Source organism: Poecilia reticulata, chromosome 5, assembly GCF_904066995.2.
Source record: "Poecilia reticulata chromosome 5, P_reticulata-male-v2, whole genome shotgun sequence".
NCBI classification, from domain to species: domain Eukaryota; kingdom Metazoa; phylum Chordata; class Actinopteri; order Cyprinodontiformes; family Poeciliidae; genus Poecilia; species Poecilia reticulata.
Window position 1 is genome coordinate 27,139,301 of NC_088834.1, and position 21,242 is coordinate 27,160,542.

A 21,242-nucleotide genomic window follows, 5' to 3' on the forward strand; every position below is an offset into this window, starting at 1 on the left:
TGTGCAGTGTACTGTTGATGTATGCTTAGCTTTAGTTAGGGACTCCATGAAACAGTGGCAAGAAATGAGCTTAAAAAAAAAAGCAAACCTACAAGTTGTCATGTTTAAAGTTGGTAGAGGACACAGCAAGTAGGATGTTCTCACAAATGGCTCACAAATATAAACGTCTGGGTCTTTAGATCCTCTTGAGAACATGACCCACGTATCCCAAAAATACAAATGAGAACAGTATTCATTGTGTAAACGACAAAAAAACAAGACTTCAATAAATAACAACAGTATAGCTGTGATGATTTTAATTGTACCACTTAACGTTTTCAGCAAAAATGCTTGTACACTCAAGGAGTCGAGGTCTTTCTAGCTCCCAGAAGTTCACGTAAACTCAAAAGTTCAAATTCCAACTTTTTTTTTTTTTTTTTTGCATCACTTGAAAATTGCAGCTTTATACAAGGATGAATTTTGATACCTGAATCTGGTATATAAATGCTAAACAACTGCACTTTACACACAGCCATGTGACGCTGTGCGCCACACTCCTTTAAATAAGGAGAAAAAAAACTTAGACTAACAAACTTTAGGAGACATTTTAATTGGTTTAGCTGAGACAAACTGTGGACATTTTTCTCAACACTATGGGATGTACACTGTTGATAAAAAGCTTTTAGTTCAAAGTAGCTGGACACGTTTCCACAGTGCTGCCTTAAGCTTCACATTATCCACCTCATATATATGGCTTTTATTTGCTGCACTTAGAAAAGTCTGGATAAAAACATCAGTATATACAGAAATATATATGTGCATATTTACATTTTGTCAATGGTGTGTTAATCAGTTACATTATTTTTGATTTCTTCAGAAAAAACAAGAAGCAAAAAGAACAACATTGCAACCAGAGAAAAGTACATTTGTCAGGACTGGAAGTCTACACAATGTGTTGTAACTCGAGGGAATAAAAAACACAAACGTAGAAATCTTAAGGAGACAAAGAGTACAAACACTGTCTATTGTTTAGAGCTTTTTCCAGAGAACCGTTTGAAAATGGAAATTCAACAAAATACTGCTCATACACATTTACAGTGATGTTTGGATGAAGATTTAGGAGCAAGAAAGATGTAATGTCTATAAAACAGAGTCTAGGAAGAGTGCTTGTCATTGTCTGTACTCTTAGTTTTCTCCTTGGATGAATCGCGTTTACTCTCTCTCTTGTCCTCTTTCTTTTCTTTACTCCTCTTGTCTTGATCTCTGTCACGATCTCGATCTCTCTCTCTTTCGCGATCCCGGTCCCGCTCTCTGTCTCGATCCTTTTCTCGTTCCCTGTCTCGTCCCCGGTCTTTTCCGCGGTCGCGGTCTCTGCTTCTTGATCGATCTCGTCTTCGGTCTCGTTCCCGCTCCCTGTCCCTGTCTCGGTTTCTTGCTCTGTCGCGGTCATAGTCTCTTCGGTCCGATTCCCGAGGCCTGTCTCTATCCTTATCCCTGTCCCTCTCCTTTTCTTTCTCCCTGTCTCTCTCCCTCCTTTTCTCAGAGTCTTGATCCCTGTGTCTCTCTCCCTCTGTGTCCCTGGTCTTCTCACTGTCCCTCCCCCTGCTGCGCTCTCCTTCTCTTCCACGCTCCGGTTCCCGCTCCCTCTCCCTTCCTCGGTCCCACTCTTGTTCCCGACTCCAGCGCTTGCCCATCCCCCTCTCCCAGGGGGGCCTGCCACCGTGAGGACTTTCCTTCTCTCTCTCCCTCCTGTGGTCTTCAGAGAGCTCTCTCTGCCTCTCCTCTAAGGACTGGGAGGAGCCAGAACTGAGTTCTCTGTGTGGCATGTCAAAACGACTGAGACGCTCTCCACGTTCTCCACGTTCCCCACGCTCTCCGGTACGAGGCTCTAAATCGTCGTGGGTGCCACTACTCCTCCTTCTCACTTCCGGAGAAAGTCGTCGCCAGTGGTCGTCCCTCTGTAAGTCTGGACTTTGGCCTCCGTGGCGACTGGGAGGGCCATGTAGTCCATCTACAGATGGTGGCAGCAGTGGCATACCGTGGCGAACAGGTCTGGGATCGTCTGAATGCCAATCGAAACGGTAGCGTTCTGAAATCTGAGAAAGATGCGGCCTGTTTTCCTGAGCCGGGAGTCCGCGGGGTTCGTCGAAAGACCTTCTCTCTAGCGGTGAAGATGGCGGTGGCCTTGAACCGCCATACTGGTTATGTGGTTGGAAGAGCTGTCCACTCAACTCCGTGCTAGGAGGCAGTAATCTCCTGTCCTCGTACTGGTCAGGTGGAGGTCCACGATAAGCGGAAGGTGCTGGAGGACCAAGATTCTCTTTAAAATATTGGGGAGGATTTGGATTCTGGTCCATACTGGGATTGAAGGAGTTACTGGGAGTGTCCTTGTTGTAATGCTGATTTGGTGGGGGAGCCCTGGGACCCGGGAAGAGAGCAGGAGGAGGGTGCCTGGCATCAAAGTGAGCAGATGGTGGGGGTCCTGTGAAAGATGGAGGAGGGCCTCTGTTAGCAGGGAAATTAAAAGGAGGGAGAGGACTAGAGAATCTAGGTGGCGGTAAGTTGTTCTGTCCTTCAAAGTTTAGAGGTGGGTGAATGTTTGGAGGTGGGCCTTGTAGTCCAATGTGTTGAGGGGTCATGGAGGGGTCAAATATTTGTGGAGGGGGTGCTCTCTGAGAAACTGGAGGGAATTGAAGAGGGGGTCCCCTAGGCGGCAGGATGTTTTGTATTGGTGGTCCAGGAGGTGGCTGCTGCTGTTGGTGCTGGTTGTTCGGCCACTGGTTCTGGTTTTGATAGGGAGGGTAGGATGTCGGAGTTGGGCCGTACTGCTGACTGCCATCCCCTTGACGTGGGGGAGGACCATGAACAGAGGGAGGAACGTGGATAGCTGGGGGAGGCCCCTGCATCGAAGGAGGACCGGACATTAGAGGAGGACCTTGCATGGGTTGCAGCATAGACTGTGGCGGAGGCCTCATTATCAGGTTCTGACCTTGCATGGGGTGGGGAGGGACAAAGCTGGACTGTGGTGGAACATCGACTGGCGGTCGGTACTCGTTATCGAAGGAGGCCATGTGGTGCGACATGTGATGCGAGTGAGCATCGGCCACCGTGGTTTGAGTGAGTACTGGGATGGCGGACGTTACCGTGGAGATGTCTGCAGACTCTCTGCGATACCGCGAAGATGGGGAATCTTGGCTGTTTTCCTCATACTTTAAATCATCGCCAGCTTTTAAGATACTGGCAGCATTTGGCCAAATGCTGTATTTGTCCACTTCAGTTTCCTCTTTGTCGTCTTCGTCTCTTTTCCTTTTTCTATCGGTTATGTAGCTGACCTCCATATTATGTTCCATCTTCTCTCCCAGTAAAGGAATTGAAACCTCTTCATTGTCTGAGTCCATGAAAGGCAGAGTCGCCTCACTTTTTTCCTCCTCCTGGGCCAGAGAAGTTTCAGGACCTTGTGGGGCATCAACCTGTTCTTCTACTTTAGGCGGAGATTGCTCTTGTGCAAGAGGTGCAGAGGCAGGAGAAGGTTCGGTTAAAGGAGGAGGAGACGACTCCTCTTTTTGTTCCGGTTCAGACTGTTTCTGTTCACCCACAGACTGGCGAGGATCCCTGCTCTGTCTTGGATCTCTTCTCTGGTTGATAAGCGGAGCAACCGTTGACGACTTGACTAGTTCTTCAACTTTCTTGCCAAGTTGGAGCAGGTGACTGCTGGCAACTGTGTTTGGAAGTAACAAAGCTGCGGCGGTTGTCTCTGTGGACGTCTGCTGTTCTGCCTGTTTCTGCAGTGCTTGATCTCCAATTCTTCGAAGATTTTCCAGGATCATCTTTGCATCGGGCACATTTTCAGCTACGGGCTTAATTTGTGCCGGTATCACAGTTTTCACATCATCAAAAATCGAATCATCTTCAGGATCGTACTCGACATCGTCAGTTTCAGCTGCTTCCACCTCAGTCGGCTTAGAGACCTCGGGTTTGATTAGCTCGTCAGCAGCCTTCTTGGGCACATTAAAGACCAGACTGGGATCATACTCTTCTTCTGGATCATATGGTCTGTCGTCTTCATCTTCTTCTTCCGGTGTCTCTCTTGGATTTTGGGTAAACTGTTGGACAATGGGGTCTAACATGGTAGCGGTGGCAGGAAGTTCCCTAGTTTGATCAGATGGAGAGTTAGAAGCATCTGAGTCCAGCTTTTTGTTCCTGAAGATCGTGTTAAGAATGGTTTGAAGAGGCGTGGCAGCTGATGCAGAGGCGGCAGCAGAGCTTCCGGATGTGGAATCCTTGCCAAGGGTACCGGATGTGACTGGAGCATTGACAGCCGACAGCAAGGAAAGGACAGAGGCGGCGGCGTTTGGGGTGCTGCTGCTGGGAGTCTCAGAAGAGTTGGATGGAGGTGAACCTGGAGGAGTCGTGCTGAAGGGGATTTCAAGACTCTGCCGTGCACTTCTCTCCGCCTTGACTGCGGGAGCAGGTTTTGGGAGTCCAGTTTCATCTGCATCTTTGATTTGAATTTTGGACCGTTTGTCCTCCGTTTCAAGCGGCCCGCCGGCTCGCTTTCGGTCCTTCTGGCAGATCAGCAATCCCAGGAGGAGGTTGGGACGAGCTGGTTCAAGTCCTGAGATGCAAACACACAGGAACCAGAGAAAATTTCAAAATCCATACAAATTAAACATTTAAAAGCAAACAATAATAACAATGCTGAGGTAAAAAACAAAAAATACTGGAATGAGAGCTAAAGACTGCTTTAGACTACAAAAAGGTATCAAAGAGAACCTCTTGCTATAGTGAAGACATATATTCTTGCATTACAACAATTGGCCAGAGATCAGAACAGTCAATTTCCTTTAGCCAGCTAAATGCTAAAAATTTGCCTTTAACCCTCTTCATTAAATACATCCAAATTAAGGTATTTCACCAATTTCAGTCTAAAAACACATCAACCAACAACAGTAGGTAGTTTCATGCATTATGTTCAATAGAAATCTGATAGCTTGAAAACATAAGCTTAAATGCATAATTAGGATTCATTTGGTTTTTTTCCTGGAGAGAATTTAACAAGACATTCCAGTGAATGAATGGTTAAAAAAATTCAAATCTGTTGGATTCAAATCTACCAATTAAATTGTCAGATCAGACCTTAGAGAAACTTAACTGGTTTCTGCCAATGATGCGTCGCCATTATTAACTTGCTGACATTTGTTAGAAGCTTAGACAAGCAAATAAGGGTCTTGCAGGTCTTTTAATAGATGCAACACATAAATAGAAGACGGTACTAAAAGGACTATATAACATTTACATAGACTGGAACATATTTTCCTTTTAAACTGATTGGCTTCATTTAAAATCTGTTCCCAGACTCTCATTTTTTCATGATTTGGTGTAAAACCTGACCTCTATACAGACTTTTTGGATCACCTTTATTCAACCACCGGGTTCAAAAACTTAAAAGTCCTGGTCTTTTATAAGCAAAAATGTGTTTGAATCCAACTTGATCCCTTGGTAGTGATGAAGCACTTCACTGTATGGTTGGCATCTTAAAAGAAGGCTTGACTGAAGACCGACTTGAAACTGATTTATTAATCATATATGTATTTAACACATATACTGAGCCAAGTCTTGAGAAACAACAGATTGAGACTGGATGATGTGGCACCAATCTGCAAAGCAAACTTTATTGAAAATGTGCCATACAATTTCAAATACACATAAAAGAGTACAGGAGATAATACAAACATGTTGGGAGACTCAAAAAGAAACATGAGCACCCCCTACAGTTAGAAAAAAAACTCTCATTCCAGTCTGAACAAAGAAAATATACTTACCGTATGTTAGAAAAAAAAAAAATAAATCACAGTTTGACAGGAAATTAACAAATACCACACAAGACTTAAGCAGTATTTCTATAATCCCTTCTAAATGCTTACCTGGCCCGTCAAACGGTAATAGCCTAGAGGGTAAAGGGTCTTTTGAGCCGAGTGGGATGAGATAGAGGTCTTTGATGCGCCGGTTGTTGTTGGCTACCACGCCAAATTTCTTTCTGCTGCTGAAGTAAGAGAAGAGAGACACATATGCTACTTCTTCTTCCTCTGTGGCTGGCTGGAATCGGATCAGACACAGCTCCTGAAAAACACAAAGAGGGGGGGAAAAAATAGAATTTGATACCAGAAGTTTGAGGAGAAAAAACACAGCTCTTCTACAGGTTAATCTCTCTCTAAACCAACCTTGGAGAGCGACGTTTTCAGCTTCCCGACATAGTCCCATACGGTGTTGGGAGTTATCCTGCCTCCGATGTGGATGGTGTCAGGTAAATCCTGTACCACATTGACAAAGAGAGACAGGTTGAATGTTTTATATGAAGTGGAGTAAACAGAAAATCTACTTGATGTATACAAGAAAATAATGTATAACCCAAATTATGTTTGGGGAAAGTACCTCTTTCAGGTGTTCAAAGGAGCCTGACACCAGATAAGCTTTGGTCACAAACTTAGCGACTGACTGCATGTTGACAAATCCTTTCCATATCGTCTCCTGACCGTACAAGAAGATCGCTGTTTCCCCCTCAGGAGGAGGTTCAGCTGAGCTGTAACAAATCAACAACACCCTCCTTTTAGATAAGTTGACGCAACGCTTTAAAAAGTAGGTCTCTATTCAATATTTTGAGTTTTTCTTGGTAGTACTGCAGCAGAAAGACTGAACACCTTTTTTTCGAAGACTTGGACGTAGCCACCACCGGAGGCGGCGCTGGAGGCAGTGGAAGTGACAGTGGTACTTTAAGTACAACGTCCATCGGAGCAGCAACAGAAGCTGTGATGGGAGCCAGGACAGGCTCTGCCGGGTTACTGGTGGGCTTTTCGACGGCCGGTGGCACGACACTCGCGGCGGAGCCATGGCGGGCCATGCGAGGGTCTCTACGAGAGATGCTAACGGTAGAGACGGCGGGGGCGACGAGCGGAAGGGTTGGAGCGGGAGGCACCATCGTGTTTGGATCCTCCTGGTAGAGCTGCAGTGGAGTTTCTGGAACAACTGACCCCGTGTTGGAGTGGTAGGGTGGAGCGACCGGCGGATGGGACATTAAGGGGTCTAGAGGAGGGTAGGCCGCGGCATTGACAGAAGGTGAATCCCCAGACCTGGATGACCTTGATTCGTGTCTGGGTGGTTTGACGTCAGGCTTACTGGAGACTCTGGCCTTTTTGGAAGCAAGTTCATCTTCTGTCTTTTGTCCTGGAAGACACATTTATGAAGTATGAATATGGAAATAAAAACATTGGAGTAAACGTAGTAGCATCATACTACCTTGAACCTGTATTACCTGTGCATATTTTACAGTTGAGGTCAAACAGATGAGTCTTGTGTTCAGAAGTGGTGTCTTTAAGCATGCTGCTAAAAACATCCACCATGTTGCTGCCAGTGTTGCCGTCAGCAGAGGGCTGGGCGGACGCTGAGGGGGTTGAGCAAGCCTCGTCTTGGTCCTGAGGAAACGCAAGAGGAATCCCATCAAACGTTAAATGTAAAAATAAAACAAAACATAATTCTCCCATCTTATGACACTTTTTTATTTGCAAGTCATCCAAGATAGGAATTGCAGAGAGCGGCCAACTAAATCAAAAATCTTTCTATTTGCTAATATTTATTGGCTACTTTTCACATTTCCTCATGCAAAAGCTTCATGCAGGCTGAAGGAAGATGCAGAAGAGAAGCTCGCCACCACTTACTGCCGCAGAACCCAAGCGAGAAGACGGCGCAGTAGCAGAAATACATACATCTGCATCGGATGGGGGAGCATCGTCCATGTCTACGCTGTGGGAGCCCGTGTCGTGCCTGCTTCCATGTCTGGAATGCCCCGAACGGCTCCGAGAGTGACCCTGAGGATGAGAATTCAAAGATGTGCCTCACTGCTAATTGTTCCAGTCACCAAATCAAAAAGAATTTATTAATAATTTGTCCTTTTTTTTTTTTTTTTTTTTTTTACAAAAACATAGTACAACAGAAAAGTGAGAGTGGATTTTGTTCTTTTTAACAAAAGAATTAACTAAAAAATTCCCAGTATTTCCCTGTTTTCAAGCTCCACCCATCTTTTCCTGTTTACTTCTGAACTGGTGAATCCCCACATCATGATGTAGCCACCATCATGTTTCACCAATGAAATGGTGTGTTTGGGCTGATGGGCAACATTAATGGCCCTCTAAAAGAAGTATGCTGAACTCGATTTTATTTAAAAGTGTCAGAGTAATGGGAGCAGAAAACAAAAGTGCAAAATACTCAGATCTTTAAAAAAGAAACATTTCAATTTCCTTCCACTTTGTAATTTGTCAAACTGTGAAGTCACGTGTTAAAGAAAACCTGATGATTTGTAAAAGTAGTAGGAATTTTTACCTCTGAACTTTCAGACTTTCTCCACTCGGATATTTCTTTGGAGAGCAGCTCTTCAGCACTTAGTCTCACCAGTCTGAAGGGAGTAACTTGTCCACCAATCACCCTGTAGAACAAACCCTGCAACACACACATCATCCATCAAACATCCCCAAAACCTTGCTGGCTTGAAAAACCTTTAAAACTTCCCTGCACATGTACCACGTGCTCCTGACCGACTCACTTTGTTTTTAGGGTCCTTTAGGTTGAACATCAGCGTCCTGTATTTGTTCTTGTATTTGCTGTCAGTACTCAGGCAGAGGTTAAACATCTCCTTCTCGATGCCGTATGCAAGTTTCCCCACCTCGCTTTCTGTCATTTTCAGATCATCGCTGTCGCTCACCCTGACGGAGGATAACACATTCTCAATGGTCACTAAGAAAAACAAAAACAAACAAAAAAAAAAACTCCAAAAAGATGTCCCACCTGGAGATGAGAGGAACCCACCTTTTGAAGAGAATGTCAGTGAGCGAGCGCCGGATGTTCTGCCTCATCTGGTTGTTGGCTGGTGGTCTCGCAGGGGAAGAGTGGGAGGACGATCCAGGTGGATGGGAATGCCTGGAAGATGAGGAGCGGCTGGATGAAGTCGAGGACACTGGAGAGGATGGGACTCGGGAGGAAGAAGAGGAAGAGGAGTCTGGCTGACTCTGGGAAGGGGAGTCTTTCTGTTGAGGTTGCTTCTTGGGAATGGTGAAGTTAGACTTGGTGACTCTGAGGGCCCCTGTGACGTGAATTGGACCAGCGGGGAATGGAGATGGGTTGTGGGCCGGTGCCTGGCCAGGTTTCTTGGACTTCTCTGCGGTTTTAGTCGGGGTGGTCGCCCGTTTCTTGGAGACCTTGGAGCTGCTAGCTTGAGGAGAAGACTTCTTGCTCTTCGATGAGACCGCAGTGGATTTTTGTGGAGGGGACTTCTTCTTTCCTTTGCGTAGATTTGAGGATACTCTGGTGGATTTCTCAGGTGACGGGCTCCGTTCCTTCTCAGTCCTCTCTTCTTTGGGAGGAGCTGTAAACCAAGAACAAAATCCAATGTTTGTATAAAAAAAAAAAAAAAAAAAAAAAGTTGGCAAAATTTGTTCCTCTGAATATCAGTAGTTGAGAACCAGTCTATTATTACGTCACAATAAAAACACCCTCAAATTAATTTCACATTAAGATGACAATTTTTAACAATTTCTAAATCAGGAACCATAAATCAGTCACATCAGAAAGAATATAATATACTGACAAATATTTAAAAACATAAAATCTTGGGAAAAGAAGACAAAAAACATTTTATTTGTGGCTGTGAAAGCTGGTACATTTTGATGTTAATAAACCTATTTTAAAATGGGAGAAAAGAAATAAGAGTTAAAATAAATTATCCAAACTCCCCAAACCCAAATACAATAAAAAAAGATCAGTGATCTCACATTACTGCCTGTTTCAAGTTCAAATTGTTGGTCTATTAGCAGCAGCATCTAAGCAGCTATTTCAATCTGCCATTTCCTCTTTCTTGAATATTTTCTAGAACAGCAACTTTAACCACTGTGTTCAACCCACATGTACTGCTTGGACAGAGATTTATTAAACTTTAAACTCGAGTAATTTGAGAATAGTTAATGTTTTAATTTCATCAATAGGTGAGCAACACACTTGAAGTATCTAAAGCACAAAACTCAACCTCAACGTGAATCTGGGTGAAGTCCTCATGGATTGTGCAGGAACAAAAAAATCCACAGGTGGTCAATTTTTCAAAATTCCCAAAATGACGCATTTCACTTTCAGGGTTACTGTAGTTTTAATTTAAATTGTAGTCAAAAGTTGCACACTTAGGAGTAATGTACATCCAGTACCCCTAGAAAACCACAATATTTTATGCAAAGCCGCCAATGTAGCAGTGTTTTCTAGAGATTTTGTAACATTATATAAAATGGTAACGGAACTAATCAAATTTTCTACACTTTGGTCTGGTTAACCAAAAACAGCTGAACTGTTTTCCTTATCTGACAGCATATGCTTATATAACCTTCACTCCTTCCAGTTGATCACAAGTGGGAGCTAATCTCATACTGTTGTCCTTCATATGCATCAAATCCATTCCAGGAAGAGACAGGAAATCTTCAGTCTTCCATCTCCTTCTGAAGCTGGCAGATCTTCACCGCTCGTCTTCAGAGTCTCATCTTTGCAGACGTTAATCCCCCCCCCAGCTGCGTTCGCCGCTCCCGACTGCTTCCGTAAAAAGGGTGTGGATGTTAACTTTTGACATCGACGTCTCTGGTTTCAGCTGAACTTGGTCAAGACATCCAACAGCAAGCCAACAACGCCCGAAATTAATGGAGGCATCCAAAAATCTGTTCATCACCTTTTATTTTAAAGCCAGTCACTTAGGAAAAATAAGTGGTGCACCACATTCAGTATGAATGAAACATCTCATCACCCCCAAACATGAAGGGCAGGTAAGTAAAATGTTTTAGCTGCTAATAGCAACAGCTCAACATGAGCTGTTCTCAGAAATTCCCACCTACCTGCAGCAGGAAGGACCTTTGAGAGGCAGACAGCAGTGGGATGTGATGAGGCTTGTGGAGGGAAATCAGGAAGGTCATTGGAGAAGGGAAAAAAAAAAAAAAACCCTAACGGCAGCACCTAATAACAAATCCACTTCATTCAGTCGACCTCAAACTGATTCTCTAAAAAGTGATTCCTCTGCTTTTGTCTCTCCCAAAATGTTGGGGAATTATCCCAAATGCATCAAAATGTCTAGTTCATTATGTTCTGATCCAGAAACTAAGCTTTTTCCTTCAAAACCATTAACCTATTTCAGACCGGTACATTCCTAACTTGGTTAACGCCCACTTTTATTATAAATTATTATATATATATACATAGAGAGATCTAAGTGTTTAATTTAAAGCTGCCAATCCCTGACAGCATCAGTTTAATCGCCACCAGTGTCGTATGAGGAGAGATTTTTAATATAAAACTCCATTATTACTCCTCACACTTACCTGCTGCAACACTGCAAACCATTGATTTTATAATAAGGTCTCTGTTTAATTTAGATCATATTTCTCCTGCAAAGATCAGTTCATGTTCTCCCCCCAGAAACACGGGACGCTTTCCGAATGAGGTTAGCGTCATAGGAACCACACACACGGCAGGAAAACAACTAATGCAGTTTAAAAACAGCAGCACTAGACCTTCAAGGAGATACATACACTTTTTGTTTAACACTGTTGGTGATATGGGTGTAGTCTTTTCTGGTGTTACTGCAATGTAATTATGGTCACTGGACCAGGAGGCAGTGGACGGCGGAGGCCGCTGCTCCTCGGCGTATTCGTCTTCGTCATCCTCGTTGGGGCTGAAGTCTTCGTCGCTGTCGGACGCCCTCCGGGTCTTCTTCTGTGCCGTCCCGCCGGCTCCGCCCTTCTGGACAGGAGAGGAGAGAAACAGATTCACGAGTCAGAGAAAAATTCTCCGCCACATGAATTCAGACTGGTTACAAAGACTCGAGGAAATTCTACCAACTCTGTTGGTGAGAAATACAGCTATTAGGGTCACTGAAAAAAAAGGCAGTTCATCACAGACAGCAACGCATCAAGAGTTTTAACTCAACATTAGAGCTCTTTAGCAAGCCAACACCGTCACAGAAACCACACACTTGGATTGAGGAAAGAGTTCACACCAGAGACGAGAGGCAGGTGAGAAAACTAGACAGATTTGCTTAAGCCAACAATTATTAGCTACACAAGGCCTGTAACACATTCCTCCCCAGTTTAGGTCACCGGGTTTGGAATCAGAACATTTTCAAAATGTTTCCAAATAAATCCTGTTAAATGATCATTATTTGATCCAGGTGCAGAGATGCCTCTAACAGGTTCTGGACAGTCGCCCTCCAAGACTGGACTTCAACACAATCCGTGTTAAAGCAAAATGGCTCCCATGTTGCTCTCGTTCTCATTAAACATTAACATTTGTTACTTCACACTGCATTAGTCCTATTCAGGATCTGTCTGAGTAAAACAAGTTATTCTTGCTTGCAAACACTGTTTCAGATCTGGAGCAATAAGATGACACCAGATCACAATTATTCATTATTGACCTTGTGACAACGTACCAAACGCATCAATATGTCATCATCTATGAGGGACACTTTATTCACTGATGTTCCAGCTGAGCCGATGGACACCAGTTCTGTTTTTCTCCGTTTTGTTTAGCCACATAAACCAACTTTCATGTACATACAGTCTAATACAGTGTTGAATTTTAAAGTGGATTTTTAAGTTTGCGGTGTGGTCAGACTCAGAATCTAACATATCTAAGTAGCTAATCACACTGCTTGGGTTACAATCCTGCAAAATTCACATGCATCTGATCCAACACACCTAAATCAGACGGCTAAAGTCCTTCAACTCTGCATAGGCCTGGTAACGAGCTGTTCCATTAGATTCAGGTGTGTTGGACTACAGACGCATCTAAAAGTTGCAGGACAGTAGCTCCAAGGGACTGGATGATATAAACATTTGCTGTTGCTTATTATTTAACAGCTATATTTTTACACAATGAAACATGCTGAATGAATATCACCGGTATGCATTTGTAAATTATATAAAAAAAGAGCCTTTTCTTAGAAAGCTGTTTCACAATAGAGTTCAGAAACTTAGCAGGCAACATGAAAAACATTGGTTTGCAAGAAAACGGGTCATACACAATATCTACTTTGGCGTCTTCTACTAAAAGTCCTCATAAACATCAATTTAGGTCAAAGATACAAGTTTAAGGGAACAAGAACATAGAAGAATGGAGGTGTGTCAGCTTCAAAAGCTGTGGAGAAACTTAGTTTGTAATTTATGAATTAAAAAGCTGGATCAGTTCTGGAGCGGCTCTAAGAACGGGTCCATCACCTGGTCAAAGCTGTACAAAAAAAAAATATGCGTTCAACATTTAAAAAAAAAAAAATCAAATATCGTATAATATTTCTGGAATAAATACAATTGTCCTGTAAAGACAGAATACCGTTGATATTTAACTTCCTAAGAGATTTAACAGGAAGCAGAAAACAGAAACTTCAACATCCCATTCTGTTGTGTTTGAGATTAAAAATCATTTAAATGAGATATAAAGTAGTATTCATTTTGATGTTCATAAACATTTAAGATTTTTAAAGTTTTTATACCTTCAGACGATAATGACATAAAAGTCCTAATCTTAGGAAAAATGGTGAGATTATTTTTCTTCGTCTTTGACACAGTTATTAGAGGACATTTGGAGCTGCACAATATTAGAAAAAAACACACAAAAAAAAACACGCAATTGCAAAACTGTTGCTGAATACAGTTAGATATCAATTGTTCTTTGATCTGAATGCTTCCACCACATTTTGTGAACTTTAACCTCCCAGCCACTACAAATATAAATCCGATGTGGGTCTTGATGACAAAGTTCAACCTAACAAGTCAAATAAATTACTGGCATGCAGAATTTGCCTGCACAGCACCGATATCCTACCAAACACGGCATCCCAGCAGTCTTTTGTGATCGCTACACAGCACTCGTATTGTGACGGCCATTTTGACTTGCTATGGTGTGCAGCTGCAGAAACATTAGGAGCCGCTTTCCACAGGCTGGAGAGTCATTTGGTGTTCCCCAACAAAGTGACAGATTGTGATTAAATGCAAGACAACATTTACGTAAACATGTTCGGATTCTGAAATCACAGTTACCATTAGCTAAAAAGCGCAGAGACCACACATATTTCAAATTCACAGCAGATCCTTATTCAGTTTAATTAAAGCACGATTAAAAATGCAGAGGGCGAGCACAACAAGTAGTCTGACACCGTGGTGAAAAAACATTTCTCCTTCTGAAATCAAACTCTGGTTGGAAGAACACTGTGATAAATATTAAACAAGTCCTAGATTTAAAACATCCCAAACACTCTAAAGCATTCATTGGTGCTCAGCCATAAACCCCCCTCTGATTCTGACATGCAAACATTGTAAGTTTAATATTCCTGCCACAGATCTGCAGTTATCCACAGCGTGCAAAAAAAAAAACAGAACAAAAAACCCCCAGTTTCTCTATCCTTATTGGACATAACCAGTGTGTTCAGGGGAAACCGTTTCAGGCAGTCCGGGTTACCTTTGCTGTGGACTTGTTTTTCTGAGGCATGCTCTTGTCCTTCTGCTTGGGCTCTTTGACGTCAGTGATGGACTTCATGGCTGCGGCGGCGTGCTTCAAGATGCAGTCGTTGCCACAGTACACAGAGTCGGGCTGGGCGATGCTGTCGCAGCCGGGGCCAATGCATTTAGGCAGGGAGGAGTCATCCTCTGCCCTCTGCTTGGCCGCCGCCTCCTCGGCCGGCGTGGTGTTCACCTCGACCGTCGTCTCCACCCTGTGCTCTAGTTCCGGTGCGGCTTTCTGCTCTGCTGCCGACTGGACCTTCGGCTCCACGGCCGACGCCGCCTTTTGGTCTGCTTTGTGCTCGGCTGGCTGATGAATAGCCTGATTTAAATCGGCGTGGAATGAGATTAACAAATAAATAGATCATTTCATATTGCAGATCTGCCCTGAGCTTTAACTGTGTGCGTACGGTGAATAAATGCATCAAGAAAACAGGACTGAAACGATTACTCGATTTTCAAAATGGTCAATAGATTTACTAATCGATCGTTAACTGGACTAAACAGCCTCAAAAAAGACCATTTGCTGAAAAAGTAACATTCAAAGCCATGCAATTTTGACAAAAATCTATTTTTCTGTAAATACGTTTTGCCCAAAACTCCTCTAGTGGTAGTTTCGGCTTCACCGGATCAGATTCACTCATGGAAAGCTGCTTTTAAATTATAGGCAATAAAATGATTATCTTTTATTTAGAAATTAACCGACTTGTTTTATTTGCATTTATTATATTTATAATATTGTACAAAAAAAGGTTTAATGAAATAAAAAATCTGCACATTGTGACCTTTTTATCCAATTACTTGTCAGACTAATCAATTAATCGTTAAACTAGTCAATTAATCGTCAAAAAATAATAAAAATTAGTTACAGCCCTACAGGAAGAAGCTAAGGATGAAAACAGCTGGGTGATGAGGAGTCCATTTCGTAAAGTCAACTCTGACCATGGATGACGATATGAAAGGTTTCCAGCTGCAGTCACCTACCGGCTGGAAGATTTTTATCTTCTTCTTCCCGGATGGATTAGTCGCTTTCTCTATCCTGCCTTTGATGCCCTGATCTTCCGCCCCGCTCGCTGTGGAAAACGGAGCCGCCCCTGGAACAGCTGATGGATTTAGCCCCGTCCCGCCGGCTGAGAGTTTCTCAGCAGATAGGGAGGAAGCTGAGGGGGGAAGCTGAGAGGCGACGTCTGCTCTGGGCCTGGTCGCCTCTGCGCTCATGGGGAGAACAGCCATGGCGGGCCGGACCACCTGGTTCTTCTTTGCGGTGCAGTTGGGGCAGATGTAGTCTTCTCCATTTCTCTCCATCAGACGCCCGCGGGCCTCGGTGATGCCAACGCAGTCGCCGTGGAACCATTCCTCGCAGCGATCGCAGCAGATCATAAACCTATGGAGCAAATTGTCGAATACAAACCTCACTCTCGCATAGCTACGAACAGAGATGAATGGTTAACCTTATATTTACCAAATTTAATCTAGAGAGAAACCAGAAATAATGGAAATTGGTGGACTGCTGTCATACTCCGATTCAACTATTTTATGTTTTGCAAATAGTATATTTTACTGGGATTTTATGTCAGACGTAGATAAAGTAGCAGAAACTTAAATGATTTCAGAAGTTGCCCATCTAGTGTGCAGACTTGACCTGTGTGTAATTTACTGCCAGTAGAAATCCAGATGTTTTGTGAAGGCCTCACTAGAAAACAGTCAGCATCACGAAAACCAAGAACCACACCAGGAAAGCACACACTTATCAAGTAGAAAAACAACAACAAATACTTAGTTTTACACTTTTGAAACATCTAAATAAATATAAAGCTTAAAGTGGAGTTGGATTATAAAACAATATCACAAGCTTTTAAAGTTCCCTCTTCAATCAGTCATCTGAAAATTTACCAAGACATGGTTTACTGATTAAACATGACTTATCAAGAGGAAGGTCCTTTTTCTGGATGCCATTAAAAGTGCCATTGCAGTTCATCACAACTCATATAGGGAAGACAGCAACAATCTGGTCATTCTGGCAAAAAAAATGAACACAACCCATAATCAACAACTACAAAACGCTAACTAAAAAGAGGGCATGGAAGCTGGTGAATGAATGAAGTTAAAACAAGGCAATAATGAAAACAAATATTTCAGATACCACAAAAAAAAAAGACTTTAGACAGGTGGAGGATAGAAGGAGGTCACCCTCCAAGCCTAATGCATTCCTTCCAGTCTGCTCTACCACAACGCTCTGCAGGCTTCTGCATGAAGGCCGGTTCTAGAGGTGACTGTTCAATACCACTCAGGAGAAACGCTGCGTGGTCATGCTACTTTTCCTAATGTGCTTCTTATACTTGGAGTACAATATCACTTATTGTATATATTAAAAAAAATCTTAATATTGCCGATGTCAATATTGATTGCAAAATGTTCAGACTTTAAGGTTTGTTTTATGCATTTCTTGTTCTGCATCTTTTATTTGTTTTAACATCAACCTGCCAATTGGGACTAGAAATAGAAATTAGTCACCTGGTTATAATCTCATGTATTTACATGTAAATGTTCACCAATTCATATTGTTCTATTCCTAAACTGGAATGTTCTGACTCAGCATCCCTACAGCAAACACAATACTCCCATTGAAATGGTGGAACCAAACATACAGCAGAAAGATAACAGGTCAAATCACAATCAAAGCGAATAAAGTAGCGGCGAGTTTGCTTTTAGGAGATACAATGATGAGCTGACTGTTAAGTGTGGATAATTGTCATTTTGATCAGGATAACATTTTTGAAAGAAGTGGATCATTTTCATCCTACTTCAAAATTAAGTGTTACTTTGTGTCGGACAACCACATAAAATCCCAATAAAACACATTAATGTTTCTGATAATTACATAAAAACATTAACAAGTTCAAAGGGAAAGCTCATTTTTCAAGCCGTTGAACGTGTCAATTTCTGATTAGCCAACTGAAAGAGGAAGGAGCCATAATGACAACATACTGAATAAAACAAACCGTTTGTTGTGTTTCTGCCGACAGATACAGTATAGCGCGTTGGGGTCGTAGCCTCCATCATCAGACTCCTCATCTGAAGACGTAGATGAAGACGAAGTAGTGAAGGACTCATCATCGTCGTCGTCGTCATCATCCTCCTCCTCCTCCTCCGTCTCGTGCTTGCTCATCTTCCCGGCTGCTTTGGGTTTTGTTTCCTTCTTCACAGGAGCCGTGTTTCTGCTCAGGGCTGCTGGAGCTTTAGCCAGCGTCGGGCTCTTCTTTGCCATCTTCTTCTTATTGACGTAAGTCCGCACTGGTCTGCGAGTCATTACTGCAGGTGTGTCTGCGTCCTCGTCATCAGTCTCCTTTTCTGTTTCACCTTCGGGTTCATTCGTCTCCTCGGTAACCTTGTTCTCGCCGCCCTCGGTAGCCTTAGCGCCCGGATTGGGTTTTGCATCTTTCGTCTCCTCGCTGTTATCTTGTGTCTGACCTTCATCTTTACCGTCTTCCTCGTTCTCAGAGCTCCCCTCGTCCTTGACCGCAGCTCTCCCCGAGGATCTCGTCTGCCGGCCTCCTTGGGTTTTCTTCTGCACCTGCTGCCTAGCGCTGCTCCTTGTCCTCCTCTCCGGAGACTCCGCTTTGTCCTCCGCCGCCCTGGACTCAGCGTTCCCATCGAAACTGGCTTCAGATGCCGTTTCGGCGTCGGTTGGCGTTTGGGAAGGAGGATCTCCGCTTTCGACGCTCGGAGGGGCGCTTTTCCTAGAGCCCCGCTTTGTCGTCATGAGGAACTCCTCCAATTTGTCCGTTCGTTTGGGCTGCCGTCCGCTGCGCCGCACCGGACAGCGGCTCTCAGGACTGTCCGTCGTTGCCTCCACTGGCATTGTGCTCTTCTGCAGTTGACCAACAGGAAGTTTGAATGTTTTTTTTTTTACTTCACGTTGTGGCCTTCAGTGCTGCAGCTGGTTGCTTTAGCAACTCTGTAGCCAGACTCTCAAAGTCATTTGAAACTGTCGCTTTAGTCCGCTTTCTGCTTCTTGAGAGCCTGCAAACAGCAACGAAAGTCAATCACCTAGGTGCACTATGGCAACAATGATACAAAAAAACTGTATTGCTTAAAAAAACAAAGAAAAAAATTGCTCACTGAAAACAATCTAATTTGTACCCTCAACAATAGACGTAAATAAAACCTCAATAGAATGACTATGGGTCACTGAAATACTGATGGCTGTCCATTAGAGGTAGTACTGGGAAACCGTATTGCCTTAAAACTGTTAAGTTTTTCTATTATACTCCCACACTGTTAATACTATATGGCTCTGACACTGCTTTTTTTTATATAACCATTTTAGTTTTAATAAAAGTCTTCTTAATGTCATGCTATCTGCAAGAAGACTTGAGACATTTAAGTTACTATGAACTAAAACAGACAGAGATTATTGTAGTGTTGCACCCTGCACTATGTCCCCTAGAGGGCAGTGTTTTCAAGTTGAGATAAAGGTACCATCAACATTTTCACAAAATATAGTTCCCATGTCCTAAAAATAAAAGGAAAAAGTTAAGAGGGAAAGATAGTCAATGGATATTCTATTTAAAGATACGAGTACAAATGTTATGTATTTTTATACATGCCTCAAAGGATCATCTTCGTTCCTGATATACATTTATTATTTTGTCCAAAATATCACTTGTTAATTGGTTTACACACTGCATAACACGCAGAGATCATTACATTTTGCATTATAAAATAGAGCAATTTTGTTAAAATTCAATATAAAGTCATATTAAAGGGTATTTTGGAAGACACGACCATGGTAAGCAAGCAGATTTAAGAAACTTTTTCATGGCTTGATTTTTTTAAAGTGAAATATCACATCCGCCCCCCCAAACAGAACCACTGCTTCTTTAATAAATTTGTCACAAATATAAAAGACGATAAAAGAATGTCTTGTAGTATTTTTGAACAAATGACTGAATTCTAATGTTGAAACTTAATTTTGACCATCATTCCTATTACAGTTAACCAATTTAAAATAAATTTATTTTAATCTCCCCCCTTGTATAGTATAAATGAAAAACTGTGGAAAAGCTGCTTAAAAATAAAGACAATGTTATTATCCACTATGATCCATACCTGCACTCAGTAGTGATGACTTGTCAACCTAAAGAACATCAGATTAATTATGTCAGTGTCAGGTTGAAGGTTCTATCAGAGAAAAAAGAAAAAACGATTTAGAAACAAAGCAAGTCTCACTCACACACGCATACACACACACACACACAGGGACTCATACAACGATGTGACAAAATTTGAAAAATAAATCAGTTTGATCCTTCTCAAATACACCAGAATGGGCGGAACTGATATCGATTATCCGATTCATTTAAATTACTCTGACAGTCTCCTAACTACGTAAGGGATTATTAAATAACCGTATTTACAAATATCAATGTGGAGAAAACCACCAGAACCCTTAATAGGAAGGCGATTTTAAAACTTACTATATTAAAATGGGTAAGAAACACATTTTATCAAAGCATGAGTGTTTGTATTTGTGGCGTTTTAAGCGTAGCAAGGCGTTGAATAAGATGCGGTCACGACTCCGAGCCACGTGAACGACAGGACAAACAGTAGCCAGGAAAGATGGGAGGGGCTCGTCCATAAAAGAAAATAGATCACACACAATATTAACTATATTCTCAAGTAAAATCGCCTTCGACAAGGTGAAGTGATATTGGTAGTGATAACGAGCTGTTGACTGGAGCACACGGTAAGCAGGTCGAGCTGTTTCCAAGCTCCACCCAAACCGGAGGGCTGCACACGGCCTTCTGCACGAGCGCATTACAAATGCTTGGTAGAAACGTTATATACGAACAGATGGTATATTCAGAAAAAAAATTGACGCTTGCACAGCTTATACTGGGACTGAATAGAACCAGGAACTAATATTAAAGTGTCTAGACCCCGTATGTTCTTTTGGCCCACGTTACATAACGAAGAATGGAAAAAAAACAACACTCCGCCAAAACCTTTTTTGTGGCGTTAGCTAGCGGCAATCCGGGCCACGCCGTCTCAAGCACCACCAAAAAGTAAAAACGTAAAAGAAACATGAAAGACTCCCCTCACTGCATCCCATAATACTTACAGACTGCATTGCTGTCTTCTCTTTGGTCCTAATTTATATCGTGGTCTCGCAAAGTGGAGGTGAACGCTGCAGAACGTGCACTCGCAAGCCAACACGCTAAGCTAACCTTTTTAGCGGCTAAGGCGTTTTAATTTCCCAGCATTTAGGTCTCACTCGAATAAACAACGCAAATACACACCAACCGAAAGTCATCCTTAGTCAATTCTATACGCTAAAATCGTCAAATACCAATCTACATTTAATTGACGCAGTTACCTTATTTGACAGCTAAAACGGGTTTGGCTAACGTAAGAGGCGTCTTTGTTCAGTCTCAACGCTGCCTTCAAGTAGGATTACTGAAACCAGTAACACTCGAGAATATCACAGAAACGTTAAGTAATTGCTAATATGAGTCTGAAATGGTTTTTAATGTACTCACCTACATGTTAGAAATACCGACGCTATGCCCTCATTTCGGTCAATCCTCCATTTTCCAATCCCGTTGGATCTAACTGACTGCGGCAGATGGCTGACGGTTTACACAAAACGCTTTCGGTTACAGCGCCACTCATTGGTCTGGAGGAGAACTGGGC

The 21,242-nt window shown here is 42.7% G+C and overlaps 1 protein-coding gene across 7 annotated transcripts; it reads right to left on the reverse strand.

Moving 5' to 3' along the window:
* Positions 1-281: 281 nt before the first annotated feature.
* On the reverse strand, positions 282-21,242 carry dido1 (death inducer-obliterator 1). 7 transcript variants are annotated; one of them, XM_008410570.3, is made up of 16 exons: positions 21,089-21,242; positions 19,659-19,730; positions 17,549-18,569; positions 15,531-15,930; positions 14,506-14,868; positions 11,583-11,790; positions 8,836-9,391; positions 8,573-8,732; positions 8,353-8,469; positions 7,692-7,841; positions 7,289-7,448; positions 6,678-7,200; positions 6,412-6,559; positions 6,201-6,290; positions 5,904-6,099; positions 282-4,594 (listed from the first exon to the last, which is right to left on the reverse strand). In XM_008410570.3, exons 3-16 carry the CDS (start codon positions 18,406-18,408, stop codon positions 1,134-1,136), a joined length of 7,392 nt encoding a protein of 2,463 aa, XP_008408792.1. In that variant the 5' UTR covers positions 18,409-18,569; positions 19,659-19,730; positions 21,089-21,242; the 3' UTR covers positions 282-1,133. The 7 variants fall into 7 exon arrangements, with proteins under 7 accessions (XP_008408792.1, XP_008408793.1, XP_017160219.1 ...); XM_008410571.3 differs by having other exon boundaries at positions 7,740-7,841; positions 11,583-11,793; positions 21,089-21,241; XM_017304730.2 differs by having other exon boundaries at positions 11,583-11,793; positions 21,089-21,241.